The sequence below is a fragment of the Python bivittatus genome, unplaced genomic scaffold (assembly GCF_059951505.1).
Source record: "Python bivittatus isolate LINGU-HERP-01145 unplaced genomic scaffold, Pbiv_v1 ctg000470_np1212, whole genome shotgun sequence".
Lineage (NCBI taxonomy): Eukaryota > Metazoa > Chordata > Lepidosauria > Squamata > Pythonidae > Python > Python bivittatus.
Window position 1 is genome coordinate 291,390 of NW_028277065.1, and position 15,876 is coordinate 307,265.

The following is a 15,876-nucleotide window of genomic DNA, read 5'->3' on the forward strand; positions in this document are numbered from 1 at the left end:
CTGTCGATGGTTTCATATATCACATGTTGCCCTGTTTTTTAAACCATGGTTTATTTTATGATCCACCATTTGTGTGTGTGTGTGTGTGTGTGTGTGTGTGAAATTTACTGGGGAAAATATCATTGCACAGTTGAGAATGACACATTGTACTGTTACTATAGTCCTTGCTGTAACATAGAATTTTTTTCTGAATTTGAGGAGATGTCATCCTTTTGAGGTAGGCCAGTCAGGAAACCAACTCCTTAAGTTTAACTGAAATTATACTTTTAAAATCTTGAAAGCCTGGTTGTGTTTTCCTTTCCTTCCTTCTCATACACAGTAGAGTGAGCTTGGAGCCAGTTTGATTTTTTATGCTCTTCTTGTTTCCTGGATTTAAGGAATGTTTTGTCATTGTTGAGGCATAGTTTCTCCACTGGTTTCAGACATCACATTAAGACATGTTGTGTTTAAGCATGGTTTTTAAAATAAGATAAAAATTCACTCCAAAATACCAACAAGGAAGAAATGAGGTAGTCAAGAGCCAATAAGAACTGGGGGAGCTGAAACCCTCTTGAGGTTATCAAGAGTTCTAGGAAACAAAAGACCATTTTCCAATGACATCCACCCCATGAAAGGAGATTTGCCATGCCATGAAAGGCTGCCTTCCACCCCTTTCCTATATAAATGGGAGATTTTAGTGCATATATATAACATATATAATATGAGTGGTGCTTGTATCACAAAGCTACTGTTCTAACTTTGTCAGTGTGACCACCCTTGCTCCCATCTATGGACACTACTGCCTTGGTTTCTACCTGCTGAGCAGAGTCTACGCATCTTGCACTTCTCAGAACACACCCAGCCCTCCCAATGGGATGTTCAGGTTTTGCTTCACTTTCCAGCCATGGCTTTTTTTCCCTTCAACCCAGCCAAAGCTGCTGAATTGCCCGATACAAAGAAAAAGTTGGCCATTCTACCAATCTGCCTTTAGGGATATTTTTATTGTTTTATCTTACTCTATATGTTTCTTAAAAGTGTTATGTTTACTTTGTAATCTTTGTTGCAAAGTTATAGAGTTGTTAATTGCTAATTATGTTAATAAGCACACAGATGTCAGTTTGATTTTGTTTTACAAGACTCCTGGGGGAAACAAAACAGATATTAATAAATATTCAAAATAGAAACCTTTGAACTGCAGATAGATGTTTCATTACACGAAAATTAGTGGGACATCATTTACTTAGTGGAGAGTTATTTAACAGTCTTAAAAGCATATCAAGGAAGACAAAATCTATGGAGAAAAATAGTAAGTCACCTATAAATTGAATGTTTAACTGAAAAATCTTTTCCCTCTTTCCTGGGGCAAATTGATGTTTATTTAAATATGTCTGACTTGTTATATCTCAGGCTTGCCCTGATAACTTTTCTGCTGGGAAGAGAATTTAATCAAATGATTACATAAGGTAGTGTCCTGATATTAAGGAGTAAGAAGACAGGCTATTTTGGGAGTTACGATTTGCAGGAATTTAGAGCAATGCATGTAAAAGAATATTGAAATGAAATTAATTGAGTGGGTGGACTGGTCAATAATAGGTAAATTAGCATCAGCAAAGTCATTTCATAATCTCTCTGGATATCAATAAAAGAAATAGACGGTAATATTTCTAAATGTTTTGTTTGTTTTTAAATGCTTAAGTATTATTGTTGAAAATATGGGTACACGGCATTCAACATTGTTCAAAGAAATGCTGAGAGGTAAAAATTCATAGCTGTAATAGGTTGTGTCTCATTTTCTATCCAAACTGTTGTGAAGGGAATATAGGATTGTATTTGATGGGACACTGCTTTTTCAAATTGAGCTATCACATTCCTTCTGATAGTTGGAAAAGGGGATTTATTAATTTATTCTGCTTATGTCTGATTTATTTTTATTAAAAAATAATGTTTTATACTGGGATAATCATGTCTAATACCACCTAGTGAAAATCAAAATAGGAGTCATATTGAAAGTAAATTTCAATCTTTTCTTCTTTTAACTGTATAACATTAAATACATGTTTATGAATCTAGTATTTATGTATTAGTTTAAAGGCTTATTATGCTATTTTTTGTAGGCAAAAAGCAACTGAGAAAAAAATATTTCCAGCTGTCTGTCACATAAACACGCACACACACACAAACACACATGCATGCTCTGTACAATGGGGCAGTTTCTGCCCTCAATATTTCCAAGTAAAGTTCATAACAATTTATGTTTATATTTATTTGCTACATTTACAGTATATTTGCTTCCCTCTGGAAGCACAAAGGACCATCTATAGGACATCCTCCCATTTTCCGATACTACCACAATCGTCTATGAATGGTGAGAGATTGTAACTGACTCCTGTGATCTTCCATGGTTGCAAATGGACTTGAACAGGGTTTTTGTAATCCTAGGCAATCCTTTTCATCAGCACATGAAGTAACAGAACTGGAAGGAGGAGTGAAGGGAAAATGTGAGGTTTGTGGCTGGTTCCTTAGTACAGATGGACAGAAATTGACCGATTCTGCTCTAATACTATATATGCCCGTCCTACATTTTTCTTTTCCATAGTTTGTTCCTCTGTTCATTCTGTCCATGCTTTACTTTTCTTTTTGTTTTCTGTTCTCACCACATAACAAAATGCTGTTTCCCAAATTTGATCTAATTGCACCCCCCCTCATCTTCCTCCTTGCATTTATGCCATGCAGCTTTCTCATAAATGAAACATGGACAACCAGACCGGAGTGCGTTACTTTCTGCTCCTGGAAATCTCAGAAACTCAGCAACTGCAGCTGTTACATTTCTTCTTGTTCTTTGTCTTATACCTGGCAATTACTACGGCAAATCTTCTCATCATCTGTGCAGTAGCTTTTCACCAGCAACTGCATCGACCCATGTACTTCTTTCTGATGAATTTGGGTCTGCAGGACCTAGCATCTGTTTCTGTCATTGTTCCCAAATCCATGGTGAATTCCCTCATAGATGCCAGACACATCTCTTACTTTGGTTATGTTGCTCAAGTTTTTCTCTCTGTCTCCTTTCTGGGTTCTAATTTATCCCTCCTCACAGTCATGGCATACGATCAGTATATTGCTATTTGCATGAATTAGATGCAAATGATGATGAATTGGAAAGCCTGCACTGAAATAATGATTCTGTTGTGGGTCACCAGTCTTGTCTATGGAATGTTTCATGCCACTGGCACTTTATCAATCCTTTTTTGTTCTACTGTGGTCAACCAATTCTTGATTATATATAAATCATATTTCTATGATTTTCCGATTGAAGGGTCTCTCCTAACAGCTTTCTGAAACTTTTTGTTAACTTCCTTCCTGAAAACTTTGTCTTTCTTGGCTTTGCTTCTCTTCTTTTCTTGGCAATTTCCATGGTTTGTTGTGACATCCAGTTTGCTTTCTTTTGTTTCTTCATCTTTGGTACTCTCTTTTCACATTCATCCTTTTCTTTAAGTTCATTTCACATTTCCTTTGGTTTTCTATCAATGAGGTTTATGACTTCAAAGTAATGCCTGATGTTCTCCATGAAAATGGTGGGTATATGCTCAATATCATATCTTCTTCTTCTGTAGCTTAATTTGAAATGTGCACATGAGCAGTTCCTGTTCTGTTCCAAACCCAGCACCTGGCCATGTCTGATGCTATACCTGAGTTCCTCCACTTCCTTTTAGCAATAATATAATCAATTTGATTTCTGTCTACCCATCTGGTAATGTCCATGTCTTGAGGCATTGTTTTGGTTGTTTGAAACAGTGCTGGGTATGAACAAAGTTAATGGAGTGGCAGAAATTGATAAGTGGGTCTCCTGCTTCATTTTGATTTCCCAAGCCATACAGTCCAATTACATTTTCCTCTTTAATGTTCCCAACTTCGGCATTCCAGTCTCCAATCACAAACAGCACATCTTGCTTTCATATTCTCTCGATTTCAGATTGAACTTGACCATAAACTCAACCTCTTCTTCTTCTGTTTGGAGCATAAACTTGGATTGTCATTATATTTAAGAGTCATTGACAAAGTCTAACTGATATTATTTGGTCATTTATTGCACTGTAGCCAACCAAGTACTCTTCTTGCTGTGCCCTTCCTAACAAAAAACAAACAAACAAAAAAAAACACCAGTGCTGTTCCTTCTTTGTTTATCATCTCCTGAGTAATAAACAGTGTGATCCTCCAACTGAAAGTAGCCATCTCAACTCACTGATGAGTAAAATGTCAGTTTGTAGTAGTTTCATTCCATCTTGCACTTTGTTGAGCTTTCCCTTGTTCATGCATCTTCTGTTCCATGTTCCCACTGCAACTTAGCAACTTCAGTTTTTCTTTTGCTCTATGGAAGCATCAGCAACTAGACATCCTGAAGGCTTTAATCTAGTCGATGTTCTTTGCTCATTCTGCACAAGAACACCTTCCTGCCATGATGAAGCAGCATAGCAAGACTTGGGGTGTAAAAGAACCCCCAACATTTCATGCACTTATGAGAATCTTGGAAAGACATTGATTTTTGGGAACTGATAACTAGTAGATAAATTAGCACCACCACAGTAATTTCTAGCTTGGTCCATGCATAAAAATTAAGGCATGGTGATATTCCTGAAAATGCCATATTTGTTGTTAAATATTTGCAATTATTGTTGAGATCTTTGGCATATGAGATTTGTTCAAAGGGATTCTAAGAATTAAGACCTCATGGCTATGGATCTTCCCATTTCTTTAAAAAATGATTTTTTACACTTTAAAAAAAGTTAGCTAGACATGTATATCCAAATAAAGAATTATGTAATGTTTGTGAAATCCTTAGGAGCCATTTTTGTCAATTTGGCATGCCATGATTCTTTTAAAAAATCAGTAAGTTTGCATGTGATTGTGCAACTATAGTAACATTCCATAGTGTAAACTATGAGAACCATGTGGATGACAACTAAAAATGACTAAGGTATATCAAATAAGGAATCTTTTTGGCTATTTAACCCATTATCTTCCCCAGTGCAGGAATCCAAGAGAAATTTGTCTCATGACCAATATCTGATACTTTCCTGACAAATAAATCACTGTTGTTTGGTGCACACATTTGATTGCAGAGATCAAAGTGTACTTAACCAAAGACAACTAAAATACATGGAATATAAAATGATGAACAGTCTACTTTGAGTTATCTCAAATGATAGTCACAAAGATGAAATACAGTAGGATAAAGCCAACATGTGTCTAAATTCTTCTTCTAATAAAGTTCAAGTTTGTTGGAAAACAGGATTTACTAATTTATTTTCCTTACATCTGATTTCTGTTAAAAATATGCTTTGAGAGGGAGACATTGTTTTAAATGTTAGCTGGCATGTATTGAAATGGAAGTTACTATGTTGCTTTAAACATTCATAGAAATAGTCTTATGATCAGTGACTACATTGTTGACTTAAGTAACTTTTTTTATTTTTAAACAAATGCAACATTAAATACATATACACTAATTAAATATTTGTTTGTTTTAAACATTCTCATTCTTTTTGGGGTTTTTTTGTTTTTTTCAGGCAAAATGCTCCCAGAATACCTGACAAAAACTCTCCCTCACTTAGTCACTATTTCTGTCATACACACACATGCTACTGGAGAATTCTGGCCCTCAAGCTTTCAGTGTAAAAAGAACATTTTATTCTATGTATTTATGTATTTATGTAATTTATAGAGTTGTGTTCTGCCATTTCTACAGGACCTTAAGACATCATTGATATCAATCTTTTTTTTTTTTTTCACCATCATAACAATTCTGTAAGACTGGTTCAAAGCTAAACAGTGAACCTCCATGATTGAAGATAGAACTGAACGGAGTCTTCCAAATCCTAGGCAAACATTTTGGCCATTACATCAAGGAATAGGATTGGGAGGGATGATAGGAAAAGGTGACTCAATGTTGGTGACTCCTTCTCCTCCAAATGGACAGAGATATACAGAAATGTATTTTTTCCCCATGCTGTGTGTCCACTTTTTTCTTTTTCTTTTGTTCTACTAAATATTAAGCTATAGCTTCCTAAATTTTATTTAATTTTATTCCCCCTTCTGCTTCCTTGCAGGTCTGGTATGCTTCTTAGCCATAAATGAAGAATGGATAATGTCACCACAGTGCCTTCTTTCTTTTTGCTCCTAGAATTCTCAAAATGTCGGCAGCTGCAATTTCTACATTTCTTGGCATTTTTAGTGATCTACTTCGCAACTGTAACAGCGAACCTGCTCATCATCTCTGCAATAGCTTTTGACTATCGATTGCACACTCCCATGTACTTCTTTCTGATGAATTTGGCTCTGCAGGACCTGGGCTCAGTTTCTGTCATTCTCCCCAAATCCATGATGAATTCCCTCACAAACTCCAGACACATCTCTTACTTTGGTTGTGTTGCTCAAGTCTTTCTCTTTATTTCCTTTGCAGCTTCTGATTTCTTTCTCCTGACAGTCATGGCCTATGATCGGTATGTTGCCATTTGCAATCCACTGCACTATGAGATGGTGATGAATTGGAAAGCCTGTGCAGAAATAATAATTCTGGTTTGGGTCACCAGTCTTCTCTATGCAATGTTGCATACCACTGGCACTTTTTCAGTCTTTTTTTGTTCTAATGTGGTCAACCAGTTTTTCTGTGAAATTCCGCAGTTGCTAAAGCTATCCTGCTCTGGCTTCAATCTAGTTGAAGTTGGAGTTATAGTGGCCGGTATCATTGTAGGACTAGGTGCTTTTACTTTTATTATTGTCTCTTATGCCATGATCTTCAAGGCAGTGTTAAGAATCCCTTCTGAACAAGGAAGGCAAAAAGCCTTATCCACTTGCATTCCCCACATTATAGTAGCGTCTATGTTTGTATTAACTGGATGCTTGGCCTATCTAAGACCTCACTCTAACACCCCATCATACATAGATTTTGGGCTGACTGCTCTGTATTCCCTTCTTCCCCCTCTGTTCAATCCAATCATCTACAGCATGAGAAATAAGAATATCAGATTTGTCCTTTCTAAACTGTGGAGCTATTGAAACATTATTTTAATGTTGTTTCTATTCTGTTCACCACAATTTTGCATGTTCCTGACTTTTCCTTTACTTCTCTGAATAGAGGAATAAGTTAGAGAGGGAGACACAGCTGGGATGGAGGAAAATCCAACCTCTGAAACCATAAGAATATAGGACTCCAGAAGTTGCTTTGCAAATATCCTGCCTCCCTAATTACTGTCAATGCACTTTACAGATACTAAACATGGATGTTTGGCCACCTCTTGCATGCCACCGGCTGACAACTCCTCATCTTTAGTGAAGTGAGGATCACGGTGTAATGCTATTGTGGAGAAGAATTGTAACAGCAATGGAGGCTTAAATGAAGTGACCTATTTTTCGCTGTGCTTTCCTGTATGAAATGCATTCCCCTCTAATGTTTGCACATAATATGCCTAGCTAAAGCTGTACGTTTTCCAAAAGTACACTGGCCTCTAAAACTCATCGCTCCTTAAATGGTGATTTGCTCACACGCTTTGATATTTGGCCCTTCGAGTCAATCTTGACTCCTGGCAGCTGCCTGGACAAATCCCTGCAATTTTCTTGGCAAGGTGTTTTGGAAGTGGTTTGCTGTTACCTGCTTTGCAGGGCTGAGGGAGAGTGACCGAGTTGGCTCCATTCCTAAGGCAGGACTAGAACGTGCAGTCTACCAGTTGCTACTCTGAAGCCTTAACGACTACACCAAATTGGTTCTCACACACTTTAGCTGAAGAGTACTGTATTATTTCTTTCTCTTAGAAGTGCATTGGCAAGACCTGACACCTGGCCGGGTGGGCAGGATGGGTGAGCTGGTACCATCTCATACAACCTTTTGATTTCCACAAGAAGTGAAAGAGGAAAGAAGTGTAATTAGGATGATGCATAATTGTAATAGAACATTATTTAAGCTTCCAGAAAACTCACAATCTGATACAGATTGGAAGAGATAACACCTACTCCTTGGTCCAACCCTGGGGAAGGGAGGAGAGATAGACATACACCAAGGATGATAGCTTATTGAAATGTCCTTGGGAATAATTGAGTTTCACCCATGCTACAGATCAGGTATACCAAAAGCAATATTCAGGATTTGTTTTATCTATGCCACCATCCTTCCAACAGTTTTTTTTTTTTTTTTAAGTATAAAAGATGGAAGACTTACCAAATATTTTGGGGCTCAGTATAAGTGTATTTGGGAAAGGTGCCATATACTTCCTGGAATCATCTAGGCAACATCAGTACCTTCCACTGAAGAGGGTAAAGGGCATAGAGATAAAGGGTTATCTCCTATATATATACTCCTCTACTGAGTGTTGCTGTCTTGTTTTCCTGCCTTCCTTATATCTGTTTGTCTTGCCTACATCATATTTTGTAACTCAAGTTATTGTTTTGCTCTGCTTGCTCAATAAACTCTTTCAGCTTTTACCTTATTTGTGTGTGCATTGCTTTAGATCTATGAACCTCCTATTCACATTTTCATGTGGCAACAAGTAATGAACCCATACCCCTTAAAGAGTTTTTCTAATTGCAGTTCTTTCTGGAGACATCTATGCGAGCCCTTGGATTTTGCTGAAGGAAGTCAGCCTTCTATTAATGATAAATCTAAATTAGAAATTAAATTTATGCGAATCTCTATCTGAACATTTCCTCCCATGCATTCACAGGGTTCTTAAAGTGTTTAAAGGTCTAATGGAACAAATTCCTTGAGATATGGCATTACCAGAGATGGTTTCAGGTATCACACTAAACAATGATTAGTGGCTTTTTTGTTTAAGAAATTACAATTTGCTGGAATCTCTGAACAAACTAAGTGAGAAACCATGGTTATAAAAACTCTTAACTAGGTGCACAATAACATGCCAACCCCAAAACTAAAGAAACAATATGATTTAGCAAATTGTGCAAATAAGGACATAATAACTTGCGAAGTAGCCCAAGTCACCATTATTTTATTTATATCTAACTTTTAGAAGAAGTTTCAGCAGAAGTGTACCTGGTGGTGTTACTTCTCTACCAAGTTTTTCATGCAATCATATTTACCCAGGGTGGTAAAAGGTTTTCCATAAATAAGAAAAATAGATTATTCCTTTATTTGGAGAATGATAGTTGGGGTATTAGATTGTGTTCTTAGAATCAAGTCTGCTAATGTCCTGGAAATATCACTTTGTGGTTGTCCTGTGCTTGACCACTTTTCCAGGTAACATGAGGAAGAACGGCTGCTTGAACAAGCTAGTTCTTCCTACCTGTTATCTGCACACTGTTTACTTCCTATGCATGAAACATGAACTAACAAGCCTTCCGCTTTTACCTTACTGAGTTGTTACCCGCTTTCTCCTCCAGCATGGCCCATGCCTCGTCACCACAGGCTTAACAAGGCAAAAAGCCTGTTCTACTGTGTACCTCTCTGTATGGATTTTGCATTTTCTGTCTATATGCTTTTTTCCTCTTCTTTCATTATAAATTCTAACCATGCAAAGTATTCAATTTCCTTTTGATTAATCTTTCCCAGACTGGGTGAGTATTCCAAGGCCAGGGAGAGAGAGTATTTCTGATTCCAAATTCCAAATTTCATTTGGCAATGTCAGCTTCAACAGTTGTAAGATTTGAAGTTCAACGCATTTGAAGGACACCAGAATTTGGAAAGATGGAATAAAATGTCACCTTCCTTTTTGTGAAACATACTTTAATTAGGCATGTGGCCATCTGGAAAGATAGTGAAATATTCTTCATGCATATTCAGAAGCAATTTTCCCATTCAGTGAAGATAGTAATCTGTACTGTTAATTCTGACTGAATTTAGCCTAGCCAAATCAGATAGAGGGCTGATAGCCAATAACATTTTAAGTCTGTTTTGGTCCTTGTATTCCATCTGTTCTGCAAAGAGGTCAAAAAGTAATGTATTTCAAGTAGCAAAGTCAAAGGCGGGTCTTCATGGACATTATTTTTTGTTGCTATTGAGATACGGTTCTTGCTATTATGTTCAACAAAATGCATACCTGTGTTTAAGAGCCAATGAAACCTACCTTCTCAGCATTCTGCCTAAGACAACGTGTATGGCTAAAGCCACTGGTTTTAAAAATTCTCCCTACTAACTTAACTTCTCCACTCACTATAGAGGCTAAAGAAAATTACATTCCTTGAGTTAGATGTCCAGAAACACTGCACTCTGTGATAAATCTCTTTTGAGATATTTTATCCTTTAAAAAGCAAAAGTTCACTCTTTAACCTAAAAATACAAGGAGGTTGCAGGTGCGTAATAATCAAATTCTTTGTAAATATAGCAATATACATATTTCTGTTCCCAATAACAGTAAATAAGCTTATTTATGTTTTCTTGAGTGCAAACTCAATTAATTATTTATTAATTTAGATCAAGCATTACAACAAAGAAAGGTCTGGAAAAACACAGAAAAATGGAACCATAAAACAGGAAGTGAAAAGTTCTATTACTTCTTTCCTAGATTTTGTTTTTGACTTGTTGTCCTATAGTAGGAGGTTTTTCTCCAGAGGAATTTCTCTATGGCTGGTTCTTTCAGACACCTTCAGTGTCAGTGTACAATGTTCAATACTCTGCCCCACATTCTCTAGACAAGAGGTGGCTATTACACATCTGTATCTCTCAGATTGTTTTCTATGAATGTATGTATGTATGTATGTATGTATTTAGACGTGTATGGCTTGATGCTATACCAGGTTTGCCTTTGTATTTGTCTTAACTGAAAAGAGACTTCAGCAGAATGCATTCATAAGTTGATATAATAGATTACAAAGATATTTTATATCCAGGAGGACAGAAATGGGGGGGGGGGGGGATTTCTGAAGTGTTCTGGAATTTGTATCCACCCCCCGAAAGATTACAACTATGAATCAGAATAACAAGCATTTATTATGGGGAATTTCTATGTGCATTCTAACTAGTGGCATAATGTCATATTGAAAATAATGGTATCTCTCACACATGATGTTGACAGAGGTAAAGAATAGAAGTTTTTGGTTTTGTTTTTTACTTTGCAGGAATTTAAACTCTCACAATTTCATGCAGATGCCTCAAATCATGGTTATAAAAACTGTAGATAGGGAGTAGAAGTGATTGATTGATTGACTGACTATGTTCCATCAAGTCACAGTTGACTTCTAGTGACCACATAGATAGATTTTCACCATGGTGATTGGTTCCTAAATGGTCTTTCAGGTCTTCCCATGGGGCACTCATAACCCCTGTAAGTAACTCCATCCATCTTGCTGCTGATCATCCTCTTCTCTTTCCTAGTGGGAATGACAGAAAGCTAAATTCTGCTTAGCTGCTCTTCAGTGAAGGGTCTCTTCAAAAGGAAGGATTTATTATTCCTCATTTCTGCTGATAAATATAAGCTTTAATAGTGAGGTAACTATGTTGCTTTAAGTTCTAGCTGGTGAATATGAAAATGCAAGTTATTTTGTTGTCTTAAGTATTCATAATAGTAGCATTTACAATGGCCAATAGCCAAATTGTAAAGTTTTGTCTTAAGTAACGTCCTATCTTTTCTTCTTTAAAGTAATTTAATATTAAATAGATGTGTACTAATTCAATATTTACTTGTTGAAAGCATTATCGTTCTATTTTGTTCATTCAAAAAATTCTCATAGGAATTGACACACTCACTCTCACTCATGGTGTCTCAACACACTAGAACATTTGGGGAGTCCACAAGAATTAAGTGCAAGAAAAGGAACACCTTCTTTTCTATATTTACTTACTAGATTTTTATGCAGACTTTTCTTCAGGTGCTCAAGACACCATAAAAAACACCCCATTTTTTCACCATCACAAGAAGCCCATAAGTGAAAGGAAGGATTATTGAAAAGATTTTGGAAGAAGGAAATCATCATGTAACATTTGAGAGAGAGGCTAAATAACAAATGTATCTATAACAGCTATTTAAGATCAGAAGCCACTTATGTATACACTGTGTGCACAATTATTAGGCAAGTGAGTATTTTGTCCATATCATCATTTTTATGCATATTTTCTACCTCCAAGCTGTATAAACCCGAATGCTTATTGGATATAAGCAAGATATCAGGTGTTGTGCATTTGTGTAATGAGGGAGAGTGTGGCCTAAGGAGATCAACACCCTATATCAAAGTGTGCATAATTATTAGGCAACTTCTTTTCCTCAGGCAAAATGGACCAAAAAAGAGATTTAACTGACTCTGAAAAGTCAAAAATTGTAAGAAGTCTTTCAGAGGGATGTAGCATTCTTGAAATTGCTAAGATATTGGGGCGTGACCACAGAACCATCAAACATTTTGTTGCAAATAGTCAACAGGGTCGCAAGAAACGTGTTGAGAAAAAAAGATGCAAATTAACTGCCAAAGATTTGAGAAGAATCAAATGTGAAGCTACCAAGAACCCATTATCCTCCAATGCTGTCATATTCCAGAACTGGGCAACCTACCTGGAGTGCCCAGAAGTACAAGGTGTTCAGTGCTCAGAGACATGGCCAAGGTAAGGAAGGCTGAAACTCGACCACCACTGAACAAGACACATAAGTTGAAACGTCAAGACTGGGCCAAGAAATATCTGAAGACAGATTTTTCAAAGGTTTTATGAACTGATGAGATGAGAGTGACTCTTGACGGACCAGATGGATGGGCCCGTGGCTGGATCAGTAACGGGCACAGAGCTCCACTTCGACTCAGACACCAAAAAGGTGGAGGTGGGGTACTAGTATGGGCTGTTATTATTACAGATGAGCTAGTTGGACCTTTTCGGGTTGAAGATGGACTCAACATCAACTTCCAAACCTACTGCCAGTTATTAGAAGACACTTCAAGCAGTGGGAGAGGAAAAAGTCTGAATCGTTCAAGAAGACCATGATGTTTATGCAGGACAATGCTCCATCGGATGCATCAAAGTACTCCACGGCATGGCTAGCCAGTAAAGGCCTCAAAGATGAAAGAATAATGACCCCTTCCTCACCTGACCTAAACCCTATTGAGAACTTGTGGGCCCTTCTCAAATGGGAGATGTATGGTGAAGGAAAACAGTACACCTCTCTGAAAAGTGTCTGGGAGGCTGTGGTTGCTGCTGCACAAAAAGTTGATCGTCAACAGATCAAGAAACTGACAGACTTCATGAATGGAAGGCTTATGACAGTTATTGCAAAGAAGGGTGGCTATATTGGTCACTGATTTTTTGTTTGAAATGTCAGAAATGTTTATTTGTAAATTTTGAGTTGTTTGTTTATTATTCTCACTTTAACAGATGAAAATGAACGAGTGAGATGGGGGAATTTTTGTTTTTCATTTAGTTGCATAATAATTCTGCACACTAATAATTGCCCAATAATTGTGCACACATAGATACGCTCCTAAGAAAGCCAAAACTTCACTTTTACTTTCTTAAATATTCAGGCTTGAGGTTTATTAACATTTTGGATTGACCGAGAGCACTGTAGTTGTTCAATAATGAAATTCATCCTCAAAAATACAACTTGCCTAATAATTGTGCACGCAGTTTCTTTTCTTTTTCTCTTTTCTATTGCTTTCTTACCTATTCACTATTTTTCTTTACTTTCTTGATTTCTTCTCTAAAATTTTATTGTTTTTACTTTGCTGAAAATCTCTTTAACAAAATTACACATGCACACACACACACAAACACACACACACAGATACATACACCCATAGGTGTAGCAATAGCTATTGATTTAAGCACTCCTAGTGAACTTCCATGGCTGAAGATATGGCTGAAGAGGCTCTTCTGAGTACTAGGCAAACATTTTTGCAACTAAAGCAAAGAATGGGATGGTGAGGGATGAAAAAATATGGTTGGTGTTTGGTTCTTTCTTCCATATATATACAGCTATCAAACTGTAAGTGGTATCCTTTTCCTTGTATTTCTCTCTCTCTCTCTCTCTCTCTCTTGCTTTCTGCTTTCACTAAATATCAAGCTGTAGCATCCCAAATTGGATCTATCTTTCACTTCTGCTTCTGACAGGTGTGGGAGGGATGTTTGTCATGAATGAAACATGGATAATTGCACCACAGAGCCTTACTTTCTGCTCCTTGGATTCTCAAAAACTCAACAGCTGCAGGTTCTGCACTTCTTCCTGTTCTTTGCATTATATCTGGCAACTACAACTGCAAATTTATATGCAACAGTACATACATTTAACCAATCAATCAATCAATCAATCAATCAATCTTATCATCTCTGCAGTAGCTTTGGATGATCAATTGCACAGCCCCATGTATTTCTTTCCCCTGAAATTGGCTTTGCAGGACCTGGGCTCTGTTTCGGTCATTGTCCCCAAGGCCATGGCAAATTTTCTCATGGACACGTGACACAATTTTTACTTTGGTTGTACTGCTTAATTCTTTTTTTGTCTCCTTTACAGCTTCTGATTTCTTCCTCCTCACAGTTATGGCATATGATCGGTATGTTGCCATTTGCAACCCACTGCAGTATGAGGCATTAATTAATTGGAAATCCTGCACTGAAATTGTGATTCTGGTTTGGATAGTCAGTCTCCTCTATGGAATGTTGCATACCAGCAGCACCTTTTCCATCCCTTTCTGTTCTAACAATGTTAACCAGTTTTTCTGCGAAATTCCACAGTTGCTAAAGCTATCCTGCTCTGGATTCAATCTAACTGAAATTAGAGTTCTTGTGACTGGTACCATTGCAGGATTAGGCTGTTTTACTTTTATCATCATAGCATATGTCACAGTCCTCAGAACAGTGTGGAGAATCCCCTCCTCCAGGGAAGGCAAAAGGCCTTCTCCACTTGTGTTCCCCACCTTACATTAGTTTCCATACTTCTGTTAACTGGATTCTTTGCATATCTGAGACCTCCCTCTAACACCCCATCTTCTTTAGATTTAGCATTATCTATCCTATATTCCATTCTTCCACCCCTGTTCAATCCAATCATCTATAGCATGAGAAATAAAAATATCAAGTATGCTCTATCTAGAATGTGTTGTTTTTGAAAGTTTGTCTCTTCTCTTCTCTTCTCTTCTCTTCTCTTCTCTTCTCTTCTCTTCTCTTCTCTTCTCTTCTCTTCTCTTCTCTTCTCTTCTCTCCCCTCCCCTCTTCTCCTCTCCTCTCCTCTCCTCTCCTCTCCTCTCCTCTCCTCTCCTCTCCTCTCCTCTCCTCTCCTCTCCTCTCCTCTCCTCTCCCAGAAGTGGACGTTGTTCCTATCTGTTTTCTCCATTCATGTGATGAAACGTACTGTAAATGGCTCAAAAGGCAGCATAGGTAAGATGGAGGATTAAGCCTTCAATCCAAACCTTTGGTAGCTACAACAGACCATGCTTCTTAGAGATGCTAGGAGTGAGGGTTAGGAGCATCTGGAGTGCTCCAAGGTAATGACCCCTGCTTTTGACATTCACAAAACCACTATCAGAGTCAATTAAACTACTGTGCCCACACCTTAAAAATCTCTGGAATTGCAGAGCTTCTGGTGGGGGACCAATGGTGTCTTGACTGATTCCTTTCTCTGGGAATCAATTGCATAGTCACTGGGGCTAGGGCAGGATCCCTGTAGCCTGAAGAATTCTCTGGATGTAAAGGAGAATCCATGAAATTAACCCAGATGCTTCTCCATTTTGGCTTTATTTTTGTAAAATAAATGATGACATGTTATAATATGTCATGTGTTGTTGTTCATCTGAGGTTGTATTTACCTACTTTTAAGAACTATTAAGGACCAGATGATTTTTATTATGACCTGCTACATAAAACTATAGAACGCAAAGGGGGTGTACTTTATTTTTCACAAGACTGTATTTTAGAATTCTCTTTCAGTTTGGAAAGTGAGAATTAGTGAGCTTCAACCCCAATTCTGTTGATAAGGTCAGCTA

At 37.4% G+C, this 15,876-nt stretch overlaps 1 protein-coding gene across 1 annotated transcript; it reads left to right on the forward strand.

Annotated features, from left to right (window-relative positions):
• The first annotated feature begins 6,114 nt into the window (after positions 1 to 6,114).
• On the forward strand, positions 6,115 to 7,032 carry LOC148215501 (olfactory receptor 14A16-like). The gene has a single exon (XM_088143040.1). It carries the CDS (start codon positions 6,115 to 6,117, stop codon positions 7,030 to 7,032), a length of 918 nt encoding a protein of 305 aa, XP_087999166.1.
• Positions 7,033 to 15,876: the final 8,844 nt, after the last annotated feature.

What these genes read in the sequence shown, in the direction of transcription:
- LOC148215501 (XM_088143040.1), top strand. Translation starts at nt 6,115, where the DNA reads ATGGATAATGTCACCACAGTGCCTTCTTTCTTTTTGCTCCTAGAATTC.